This window comes from Canis lupus, chromosome 35 (genome assembly GCF_048164855.1).
Source record: "Canis lupus baileyi chromosome 35, mCanLup2.hap1, whole genome shotgun sequence".
In the NCBI taxonomy this organism is placed as follows: domain Eukaryota; kingdom Metazoa; phylum Chordata; class Mammalia; order Carnivora; family Canidae; genus Canis; species Canis lupus.
In genome coordinates, this window is record NC_132872.1 from 20,218,285 (window position 1) to 20,230,541 (window position 12,257).

A 12,257-nucleotide genomic window follows, 5' to 3' on the forward strand; every position below is an offset into this window, starting at 1 on the left:
AGGAGGGAACAAATAAAAGATTATGGATGGATCAGCACAAACCTAGAACAAGAAAAATAACAGATCACCTCATGGGCCAAAATCAATCCTTCTCCTTGACAGTGAAGAATAGCATTGTTATTTTTATCCTTATAGTAAGTTCAGATGCTATTTTTCCACTTCCCACTAGTATTTTTCTCATGACTTTCTCACTAAGTCTCTGTTGTTTTATCTCTATAAAATATATTTGTTCATTTCAAGGGTAGCCTTTTAAGTCTTTGTATCTGTTCATTCATCAAATACTTATTGTGTGCCTATATTTCTAATTTCTATGCTTGTATTACCCCTACCTAAAGGTTCTTTTTTGCTATAATTATTATTTAATTAAACTAGAAAGCAAGAAGGCTAGAATAGAAACAACCATTTTTGAAGACTAATTTATTTCTTTCAGAGGGAGAGAAGAAGAGAGAAAGCACTTGTGCTCAAGGGCAGGGGGAGGGGCAGTGGGAGAAAATCTCAAGTAGACTCCCTGCTGAGCGTAGAGGCTGATATCACAGATGGCTCAATCTCAAGACCCTGAGATCATGACCTGAGCTGAAACCAAGAGGCAGATGCTCCACCAACTGATGCTTTCATGTATGCTGCCCCTCTGTTCCCATCACACCTAATCAAATCAGGAGTCATTTGCTTCAAATGTGTCCACTCTTTTGGGGAGCTTCCATATTTGGAGTTATGCAAATATATATGCATCACCTACAGGTGAAAGAGCGAAAAATCCACCTTGGCCTATAAAACTAGATTGTATAAGCTGGACCAGCAGCCCAACTTCCCTGGCAGAGAAAGAAATTTTAAATTAAAACTGAATGCAACTCTGCTTTAAGGAATGCTTTCTTGGATTTCAAATGGGTCCAAAGCTGGGAAGAAGGCAGCACAGAAGATTCAGATAATCAAATGGCATCTCTGGGTGTTCCTGAAGAATCTTTAACTGGCTCCACTGAGAAGAGGGACATGAAGATTATTGTGGAGAAAATGGAATTAACAAATATGTCAGTAACCCAAACAGACCAGCTAATTTAATGGGATGACAGTTCTGAACCCCTTGTGATGGACCAGATTTTCTCTCTCTCTTTCCCTTCCCTTTTTTTTTTTTTTTGGTCAAAGATAAAAGTATTGGTAGTGTCCATAAGTTCTTAATCCTTTACTATTACTAGAATGTCCTGACAATGGTACTAATATTAAAGTTTGGTTGATGTCTACTTTTGTTCAGAAGGAAACATCGTAAACACTATAGATTTAGCTAGCCTTATTCTGGCCCTAGCCCTGCCAGACACAAATCAGACCATATGTTCACAAACGGTGACTGTGTTCCTCACCACTCTCCAGGGTCCGGTTTTAAGAAGAAATATCCCTTAACGGGCATAAGTAAGCAGAGTAATACAGGCCACTTATACTCAGATGTGTAAGTTTATGATGCAGAAAAGTGTATACCTTAATGTTTTAATCACCCAAGTTTCAGAATTTAATGACCATAGAACAACACTCAATTTACATTGTTTTAAAAACATACTGACCAAACATAATGATTCTTCCATTCTCCATGGCCCTGGGATTTAAAATTTCTCTTTGAGTCATTTCTTTCCTTTGGAAAAATTAAGAAGTTAGCAAAAGCTCCCTTTGAGAATATACTGCAAATTTCCTGTTGCTAACAAGCTAGCCTACAGCTTAGGCACTTCAACAAAACCCCACATTGGACCAAGCGCAACATACAACAAGAGGACAAATACTTGCTTGGTTTATGACGCTTCCACTGCCGGTAATTGTCCACTGTATAGCTGGCTTCGGAAAACCTTCCACATGGCAGATTATTGTTTTAGACAGTCCACTGGGATCAGTTTTCTTTGTCATTTTGATTTGAGGTTTTCCTAAAATATCATTACAATTAAAATAAGTTGTTATGCTAAAATCAGAAAAGAAACCCAGATATCAAATTCTCAAAGAAAAGTTTGCATTGGTGCTCAAGTATTTATTACCTTCTACTATGAGTGTCAATGACTCTCTTTTCTTTAGGCCTTCGACCTCTTGCAGAGCAGTTTCACAGACATAGTTTCCAGCATCCTGATACTGGAGACTGGAAAATGATGGGCTAGATCGAAGCCTGATGTTGTCCTGATTGAACAAAAAGATAATTACTTCCTATGGCTTAAATACAACTCTCCGAGTATTTATTAGATAATCACGGAGCCTAATATTATTTTTCTGGATCTAGGGAAAATGCAAGTTCCTTTTTTTTTTAACTTCAGATGCTTTCAAAAATAGATTTCCCTCGTCCTTTTCCTTTCTTGTTTTACACATTCAGAGTTTTATTTCAGACTACTTCATTTATGGAATTTTACAATCTGGAACACATTCATAAACTTCTGAGACTCAGTTTCCTTATTTTTGAAATGGAATAATAATTTAACCATATGGAATTGTTTGAAGACTTAATTATGTAAGTAATATAATGTGTTTACATTAAGGAAAGTTCTCAATTGGTAACAGCTACTCCTTGTAGTAAATGTAGATGAACTAGTATTGAAGGACACTGGGGACCTGTGTTATGTTATCAGTGACAGGCATAAATGCCAGAAAGTCATTTGATGAGATGCATTTATCAAGACAGGGGATCCATTACAGAGTCATGGCACTATGACCAAACGTTTTTAAGGAAATCATTACTAACAGCTTACTATCCTAATTTCTATAAACAAAAGAAATGCAGCATTTAATTTTTAAAAATCACTTGGTATACAGAAAATAGCACTATTTTACCAGTAATGGAAATTCTTCTCAGTAGACAACTAAACACAATCCTAACATCATGTAGTCTTTCCCCACTGTGAATTTTTCTACACTCCTCACCAACTAACTAACGGCCAGGCAATCTTGATCAGCACTACTGACATTAGGCATTTAATTAACAACAGTGACTGCAGTTGATGTAGAAACTGATTTAGCTAAGTAAACTTAGTTTTCCTAGTCCTGTAGTGAAACGAGTGCTCATATGTTTACTGAGTAGTCTAGTTGCCTAGAACTTGTCTAGCCCTTTGACCATTGCCTACTATAAATACATCATCTTAAATATACAGTCTACAGAGTGACATTTTTATTATGAGTGAACAAAAAGGATGATGGGGCTACACTTAAAAGAATAAAATAAGAAACTGAACTTTAAAAGAAAGCAAGTCACAGATGGTCTAGCGTTAAAAGGGTTCAAAAAGCAGTACAAAATAACGTATATTTTCAGCAAGAAAAAATCTAACAATACATTTCCCCACAATTTTTTAAAAAGATAATTCTTATCAACTTCTATGTGAAGTGGTTTGTATGTGTTTTGTCAACATGTGCACTGGATGTTTAGATATACTAACCAAGGACTTGAGTGGTGGGATGACAGTTACAATTTTTCTCTTTGGTGACAACCTTGCCTCAAATAACCAATTACCCATCTTACTATCTCACTCCAAATAGGTAACAATGATTGGGTTCCCAGTAATGGCTGACATTTCGGACAATTACAAGAATGTAGGTACTCACTCAGGAAATACTGACCAAGCTTCACTGTGTTCCAGGTTTTCTACTATGGCTCAGGGGTGAAAAGGGGTCTATACCTTCAAGGAGCCACTAATTCAATGAACTCACAATCAGACATTTAAGGTCAGTTTCAGCCGGGAGGCTGAAATCATGTGATCAGAGCACAGTGTTTATTAAAGCCGTAAGGTCTGAGTTTTAGTCTAAGTCTGTCACTTACGAGCTTTCTGATTTCTCTCATCAACTTCTTTCCAAGTAACAGGGGGAAAAAATAAGTGTCCCAAATATTTCACAGGGTTCTTGTAAGTGTTCTGTGAGAATAATATGGGTTAAAACACATTGAAAACTGTTAAGCTCTCGAACATGTAACCATACACATGTGTGTGTCTGGGAGCATGTGTGTATGTGTAGAATTATTTAGTACATACACATAAATCAGTGCCCCGAAGTAAATCTCAGACAATCTATTATGGATGCCATACTGTTGTTGAGTACCTCTAATCATTTTATTGTGACATCATTTACATTAGTATGATAGGGAGAAAGAGAGCAGAGGTGTGGGTGTACAAACATATTACCCATGAGTATACGTATTTAGACGTCATATAAAATGCAAAAGAAGCCAAAAAGGAGTCAGTCCAAACCGTGTAGTATTACCAAGAAATATGACTTACTTTCATCCATACCACAGTTGCGTTCCTGCTAGCAGATATTGTGCATGACACAGGCAAGGCATCGCCAATCTGCTTGGTCACTTCTCCACTTGGGTTTAAGGACAAATCCAAATCTGTGAAGCAGAAAATCTGCTTGAAATGCAAACTCCAGGAAAGGAAGACAGTCAAAATATTTTGGAGGAGAAAAGATGAAAGAAAAAAAATCCTTCTAATTGTATTCAAAATTCAGAACTGATTTATCCAGAACTGATTTATGTGACCAACATAACTGAATTGTAGTGAAATCAGTCTAGCTTTTCAAGCCAGGTTTGAGACCAGTTTGGACAAGGAAATGGTCAATCTAACTGATTATGCATTTATTTGCAGTTAACATGACTGATGTTTGACTGCACAGAAGTATTCCCCTGGGGTCTATTACCTTAAGAAAAACAATTCTTAAATCACTTCTGGAAGAAAAGAAAGATGATGACTAGGTAAATATGATAAGAGTTGGTAAGGCGTGCCAGGAGAAAAATCAAGCATATTTAGACAGCAGGCGATAATCTGAGAAGGTAGTCTATCTATTTCTTCAGAGAGGATTGAGTATAGTAGTTAGATTTTTTTTTTTAATGCTATTCCATTTCTCATACAGTTGAAATTTTAAATAAGATCTATTGTTAGGTACACTGTCAGCAGGCATCATTTTTTAAAAACATAGGATAAACACATCTAAGGAGGTATAATCTTTCAGATGGAAAGTAATTTCTACAAAAATCTTACTATCACAGTATGATCGGTAAGAGGAAAATCTATTTCAATAGACCAAACATTTATTGTGCAGCTACTGAGTTTCAAGAACCGACGGAAGATACAGAGATGCACATAAGTTTATAGTTTACAATTTTTGAGGTAAAGGTAATATGCTCTCAGCTACGTGACTCATACAGAGCAGCATACAAAACACCTGGTGTCATACATGCTATAGATTAAAAGCTCAATGAATACTTGTTAAAAAAAAAAAAAAGAAAAAAAAAACTAAAGGAAGGGGCTATAAACAGAGGTACAAGTAAAGACATGGGAGTGTAGAGAACAGAGCCAAAAGGGGTTTCAAAGCAGTAATAAAGGCTGGGTATATGAGGCAGTATCTGCTCGTGGCCCCTGACAGTTGAGAAGGGTTTTGATAATAGAGATACAGGGAAAATTTCTGCCACATAAATAAAGGCAAATTGCTGACAGAGTGTGCCTGACTTCCTAGTAGTGAGTAATTTGCTACGAATGGTCATAACACATGAATGATAAACCTATATAATTATTGGAGGCCAGACTTTGTAAAGGGCTCTGCTTGCCATGCTAAGAAGTGAGACTTTGTTCTACAGCAGTGGGGACTTCCTCTTGCACCCCACGCTCTTGCACGTGGTTGATAGTTTGCCACCATCTTTTTTTTTTTTTTGCTACCATCATTTTTAACACTCGTTTTTCCTGTTGGATTGTAAGAACCTTGAAGGTAGGACCCGGCCCTTGAGTTGTCACTGTTCACTCACAGTGTCTGCCACGTGGCAGGTTCTGGAAAACAATTGTTGAAAGAAGGAAAGAGTTTCTCTTTTAGAGTTTCTCATTAATGCTAAAATATGCATTGTCCCAGAGAAAGAAAAATGGAGTTTCTTCAGAAAATGTGGATTCATTACATTTGGATGAAAATTCTACTTGGGGAGAGTTAGAAAGTTTTGCTAGTTGGACAGTGAAGTTGCCAGTGAGAAGATAAAAGAAGTGATTTTAAAGGCTGATGATGGACTTTGGAAGTTCTGATGAAGAATCTATCCGTGCATGAATCGCCAGAGGAGTAGCAGACGCTTCATCAGCAACTATGGATCGGTGGGCGGAGAGCCCTGATGAGGGGGTCTGTTCTGTAAACAGGAGCGAGTGTGGCTTGCTGCTTCTCTATCCCCACTCCCTTTAGTCATCTATGGAAAGGAGACAAATCTTGTTTTCAGACAACAAACAAGCAATCAAGGATAAATGGGCAAAAAATAGGATTTTTATGTTTCCATTTCATGTAATTCAGAGTAGAATCTTCATTTATTTGTAATCTTTATTTCAGCTTTTAAAGAGAAATATAGGCCTTAAAGCCCGATGTTATAGTCTACCTTTCAAAACCAGAAAGCATTTAAATCCAATTAAGTGCACTGAAATCCAATTAAATTGTTAACATACTTTTGTTTAATTTTGTTTCTCTTGATCACAGCTGATCATTGAGGGACAATGTGGCTGCACCCAAGTCTTTTGCCTTGTCACGCTGTCAACTCTCCCTCCCTGCTGAAACTGTAAGTGATACAAATAAGGGCCCTTTCCTTTAGGGTCCTAAGTAGTTGGCATCTCTCAAACACAGGCTTACTGTACCATCTTCAAACACTGGATTATTGGTTATTGGCCCACAAATCTCATGGACAATGATATCAGAGAGTTCCTTCCCAGGAAATTCTATCTGCTGGTTATATTCTCTCACATCCCTTTTTTCTTTTCTTTCTTTTCTTTTCTTTTCTTTTCTTTTCTTTTCTTTTCTTTTCTTTTCTTTTCTTTTCTTTTTTTTTTTTAAGTCATAGAACAGGCTGGTTAAATGGTCCCAGGGCTGACTGGTCCTCAGATAAAAAGCAGCATTGTTTTTATCCTGAGAGATCACTGTTTTCTCTCTAGCCAGCTCCTGATGGCAGACACATTCAGATCTATACAACATGAATATGGCGCAAAGAGAGAAATGGCCTGGCTGTGAACACTTCTTAACAGTCTGCTATTTTTACAAGGCTCCCCAGGGTGTGCTCCCAACATCAGACACTCAAAAGCAACCTTCTGATTACTCTATTCCCCAATGTATCTCCTTGTATCTCCCTCAAAGTTTTAACTCCTCTCCTATATGTTTTCCAAGCATTATAGGTCAGATGAGAGATTTAGAACCATTTCCTCAAAACAATTTCTAGTCTCTTTCAATTTTGAAACAAAGAAACCCTTCATACTCAATGGGATTAGAGCAGATCATGATCTAGAGAAACTTTATTGCAATGGAGCATGTCTAGAGGTACTACTGGGTACAAAGGAATTCCTAGGACATTTGGCCTATACCTGTAAGCAAGGCTGACATTTGCCTAAACACTCTGTAAATTCTAGTGTCACTGGGGAACAGTCCAAATTAGTTCCCCATTTCCATAATGCATCAGGTTCATCACGAACATAGATTGTCAGAAATTACAAAATAAAGGACTTAAACTATAAAAAAGATGTCTCTCTCTTCCTATCACACTAGACTAAATATAACTTTTAGAGTATCTGGAGATCAAAAGCAGGTTAAAAGTTAATAAATAGGTATGGGTAGGGTGATTTTGAAGAGGTCTATTTCCAGAAATTTTCTATACTATTCTTCTATAAAGAGACCAATAAATGGCTTTTATTGGTCTCTACCTCTGCTGCTTCCAAAAGTTGAGTCTACATAATTTTGTGTGCTAATGTTATTCTGTAATAATAATAACTTTTTTTAAAAAGGTACTTAATCTATACTTCTTTCTGGGGCAAGTGCAAACCTTGTGAACTTCAAGATATCTAAATATTTCCTTAAAAAATAAAATGAGTAATTTCTTTAAGATCTATGTGAATATTTTGTTGATACCACAAATTGAAGACATTTAGAAAGAAGAAGGAAGTTTACCAACTGTCAAAAGTTGCACTTATTAGATCCACTCAAGATTTCAATGTTGCAGCGTAAATCTGAACCAAAGCTGAGTTTGCTCTGATGCACTTCAGTAAGTCTATTGAAACCACAGTATTTAAGAAAAATATAGTTGCAATTTATTTGAAAAGACAGCCAAGTTAGACTATTAGAGGCCTTTCAAGTGAAGTTGGTAATGCAGAATAAGGTGACTTACAGTGAACTGTGATAGCTGTTGAAGCAATCATGCTTTTTTTGTCTATCAGGGAGCACTTGTAGTCTCCTGTTGCATTTCGCCTCACATCTGTCAACGTGTAAGTATTTGAGCTTCTTATTCCTTCAGGCTGTCCCTTTTGATAGAGGTAAAATGTCAGATGATTACACTAGGTAGCTACAATGAGATGAGTTATATTTCTTGATGAAAATAGCATTTTCTTATGTCAGAAAAAAAGGAATCTGTTTCTATGGTTGGACAAATGAGAGTAGAGTTTGTGTTGTCTGATTTCTGGAAAAATAATTGCAATTTTGGTTCTAAGAAATTTGAGGAGCTAATAAACATGGTACTGATGGCATCTATTCTATTGACAGCATGGCTCAAACTTGAGAGTTAAAGCAGATTTAAAAAAAATTCTAATATCTCATTTTATATTCATGTCTTGCCTAATTCAACAAAAAGATCTGAGGCAGCATAAAACAAAACATGCCACAAATCCAAATAAAAAGGAGAGGGAAAAAAAGAAAGGAAGGGTGGGAGGAAGGGAGGGCGGGAGGGAGGGAAAAAGGGCCAGGGGAAGAGGGAAGAAAGAAATTGGGGGGAATTAAAAAAAAAAAAAAAAGAATGAAGATAAAGAAAAACTAAGAAAGAATATAGATGAACTAGGAACATATAGTAACAACAACAAAAAAATAATCATCAGATATTGTTGTTAAAGCTAAGACACAAATTTGACTGTCATCCCTGATAGCCAAAGTAGAAACATAATTAGTTTCAGAAGTTCATTTGCATATGGAACAAAAACAGTATGTTTTTGAACGTACTGTTCAAAGAACATACTATTGGGGATCCCTGGGTGGCTCAGCAGTTTAGTGCCTGCCTTTGGCTCAGGGCGTGATCCTGGAGTTCTGGGATCGAGTCCCACATCAGGCTCCCTGCATGGAGCCTGTTTCTTCCTCTGCCTGTGTCTCTGCCTCTCTCTCTGTGTCTCTCATGAATAAATAAATAAAATCTTAAAAAAAAAAGGACATACTATTATTTATTGGGAGGAACAACATTTCCTACCGACATTTAAGTCTAAAAGAATCAGCTATATTAGTCTTCTAAGTAAAGCAGTAGATGATATTCTTAAATGTTGCTGAGAAAGGTAGTGGGGCACATTTGTAAACATATCCCTTAGGCAAATGCAATATATAGTAGATGGTTTCTCTCAGTGGAAGGTTATGTCATACACAAACCTGGGAAGAGCTCCGGGAGAGTAAACAAGTGTCCTTAACAGCTCTCTCCTAGTCTGACTCCATACTACCATGATATCTAGAACACATCCGAGAGGAATGTTCCAAATTATCTTCTCTATGTATCACTCCCTTCAGCTATCACACTGATAAAAGTTGAGGATCGGGCCCTTCAAGACCATATACCATAGCAAGATCTAGCCCCTAGCTTTATTCTATCAAGCTAAATGTAATGAGCAACAGAATGGTCCTACTTCGGAGGTTCAGAGATGTGTTCAGGAAGGCACTGTGGGTAGATTTGGAATCATCATTCTTCATTTTAGAGTTATCTGTTTTTGAAGGAACATATTCTTATAGCTTATCTGGATAATGAAAACTTGAGTTTTTGTAATTATGGTTTCCTAGGATCAGCTTTTTACTTCTTTTTTCCCTGAAATCTCTTGACACTGAGAAAAAAGGCAAGCTCACTGTTAGATGCAAAAACAAAACAAAACAAAACAAAATGAGAAAGCCCAACCTATCAAAAGACATTCTACAGGTATCCCTTGTCCCCAAGGATGACACCTTTCTCTCTTAAGCTTCCCAAGTACATACAATTCTTAATGGCAGCCAGCTGCTACACAATAGGACAAAATGATAGTAGTCTAGTTCAAGTAATAACCCTTAAGCACTTACTGGTAGGTAAAACAAAAATTCCTCAGGAGGAGGGTTACCATTTCCCAAGCACTTAAGAGTGATATTATCTCCTTCTTTGATGGCAGTTTTTGATGGCAGCACTTGTATTGTCACTTGCTCAGTAGGATCTGCAAGAGTCACAGACACAAGTTAACCATTTTCATCAAGTACAAATTACTCTGTACATACAATATAAATGACTAAATTATACACAATTTTCTCAAGAAGCTAGTAATGGTAATTACTTAAATGTATCCTTTTATAGAAGGATTGAAGTTAATAGCTACTTGCTATACCAAGTACTAATCTTGGTTAGAGAAAACTACAAAGAGACCCTGTTACATAAAAACCAATTTCTTCTTAGCAAAATGTCTTTAACTGAGGTAGGAATGACCATAATTATTTTATGTGTAAAAGACCAGTAGGAACAATCCCATTGCATGATTTCATTATAAGGACATTTAACTATATTACAAGAAGCTCACAGTTTGGAAAGCCTGGCTCAGCCAGCACAGTAGCTAAAACTATTAGGCACCCCTACACTCATCTTACATAATAATACCTTATATTAAATAAAAAGAGACATGAGCTAAGCAATGCCAGCCAGTTTTTTGGCATATAGGAGAATAGTTCAGTTTTCAAAAAGATGAACCCCATGACCTGAATGAGATCCTTATAAACAATCAACAGACTGTAAATGTATTATAATTCTGTTCTATTCATTGGAGCCAAGCTACAACCTTCATTCCATTTTGGTCACTTTTCTGGAGAAAATAGAGCTAAAGGGTATTCTTTAGTAGAGGCTACTGCTAACGGTAGAACACTAAAGAAATTAAAGGCTGGATACAATATCTAGCAAACAGAAAATAAGAGGAGAGGGTATTGGCAACTCTAAATGACCCATTTTCTCATATATATACTTGTTATATAGCTGGATAATAAGAAAAAGAAAATAAGAATGAGAGTAGAATAATAATCTATGAAGATCTCCTTTTTAATTAGCTAATAAAACAAATAAGTGGCAGATTCAGAGTTTTTTTCCTATCTCCTGCTATCATTTATTTATCTTTTTAGGATCAAAATGCAGAAAAAATTTGAGTGGTTGGTAAAGATTGCTTGGTTGCCTTTTCTTCATGCTTGGGCCTCTCTGACAATTTGCCCAGAATGTTCTGAAGCTAAACAGTGATTGGTTTAATATACTTTTTGTTAGTTTTTCTGAATTTCCCTGAGGTAGTTCCCTGACTACCAGCTCCCAGTAAAGCTGGAAGGTAAATAAAGTCTGGCTTTTATCCCCCACTGGCCTTCCAATTCTACGCCTTCTTCACTCTTTTATGTAGTCCTTCACTGACTGTTTTTGGCCTGTTGCATGTCACTGCAAGACTACTCAATCAAAGCTGACACCAGAACAGCTAGGATCACAATCTGTCTGACTTCCTGCTTTATTTCAAAACTTCCCTTCTCTGTGTCTCCTTTCAATAGGCTCTGCTCTGTATTAGAGAATTGAAGAACTACACTGAGATCAGAGAGATTTGAGTTTTAACAGTAACTTTCTAGCTGTCCAACTACCATGCCTCGAACAAAACTAACCATTTCTTGCTCTCCTGTTGCCCTGACTTTTTCGCAGAATTCTATTCTGTTCATTAGTAAATCATTCTTCCAGGTATTATTCTGGTTTTCTCTTACCCACTCTGTCACCAAGTCTTAATGGTTAATGTTATGTTTTGTGTCTGATTCTCCGCTTTTATTCCCACTAAAACTTCCATAGTCCAGGCTACACCTGAAACATTGCCATCAAACTTAGTCTCTCATTCTACTCTTTCATATATATATATGAAATATATATATGAACATATATATGAACATACACACACGCACACACACACATATTTCCTCTAAATCAGTATTCTGAAGTAATGTTTTGAAGATTACAATGTGAAGATTGAAATAAAAATTTCTTAACCTGATATCCATGATTGCCTTGAACTCTTCAGGTGAGAATTATACCTCACTACTCCATTTATACCACTACATAATAAGCAAGAGTCTACTCAAATTTTCTTTGTCCCATCTCCATTTATCCACTGTCCAATCATATATTCATTTGTTCAGTTTATCTACTGTCCAATCATATATTCATTTGTTTAGTTAATATATATTTTGTGCTGGCACTAAGTGCTGAAGTTACACAGTTGAAAACAGCATAGCTTTCAATATATTTATAATGACATCAAGCAATT

The 12,257-nt window shown here is 36.5% G+C and overlaps 1 protein-coding gene across 4 annotated transcripts in view; it reads right to left on the reverse strand.

Annotated features, from left to right (window-relative positions):
* Nucleotides 1-12,257, reverse strand: part of ALCAM (activated leukocyte cell adhesion molecule) — a 211,876-nt gene that overhangs the window by 26,235 nt on the left and 173,384 nt on the right. For 3 of the 4 annotated variants that reach the window (XM_072812481.1, XM_072812479.1, XM_072812482.1), the window contains exons 7-11: nucleotides 10,021-10,148; nucleotides 8,114-8,246; nucleotides 4,224-4,336; nucleotides 2,010-2,145; nucleotides 1,768-1,901 (exon numbers count right to left, since the gene is read on the reverse strand). In XM_072812481.1, coding sequence (XP_072668582.1) covers nucleotides 1,768-1,901; nucleotides 2,010-2,145; nucleotides 4,224-4,336; nucleotides 8,114-8,246; nucleotides 10,021-10,148 — 644 coding nt within the window. Of the gene's footprint in view, nucleotides 1-1,763; nucleotides 1,902-2,009; nucleotides 2,146-4,223; nucleotides 4,337-8,113; nucleotides 8,247-10,020; nucleotides 10,149-12,257 lie in introns of all 4 variants that reach the window. The other variant, XM_072812480.1, reaches the window with a different exon arrangement.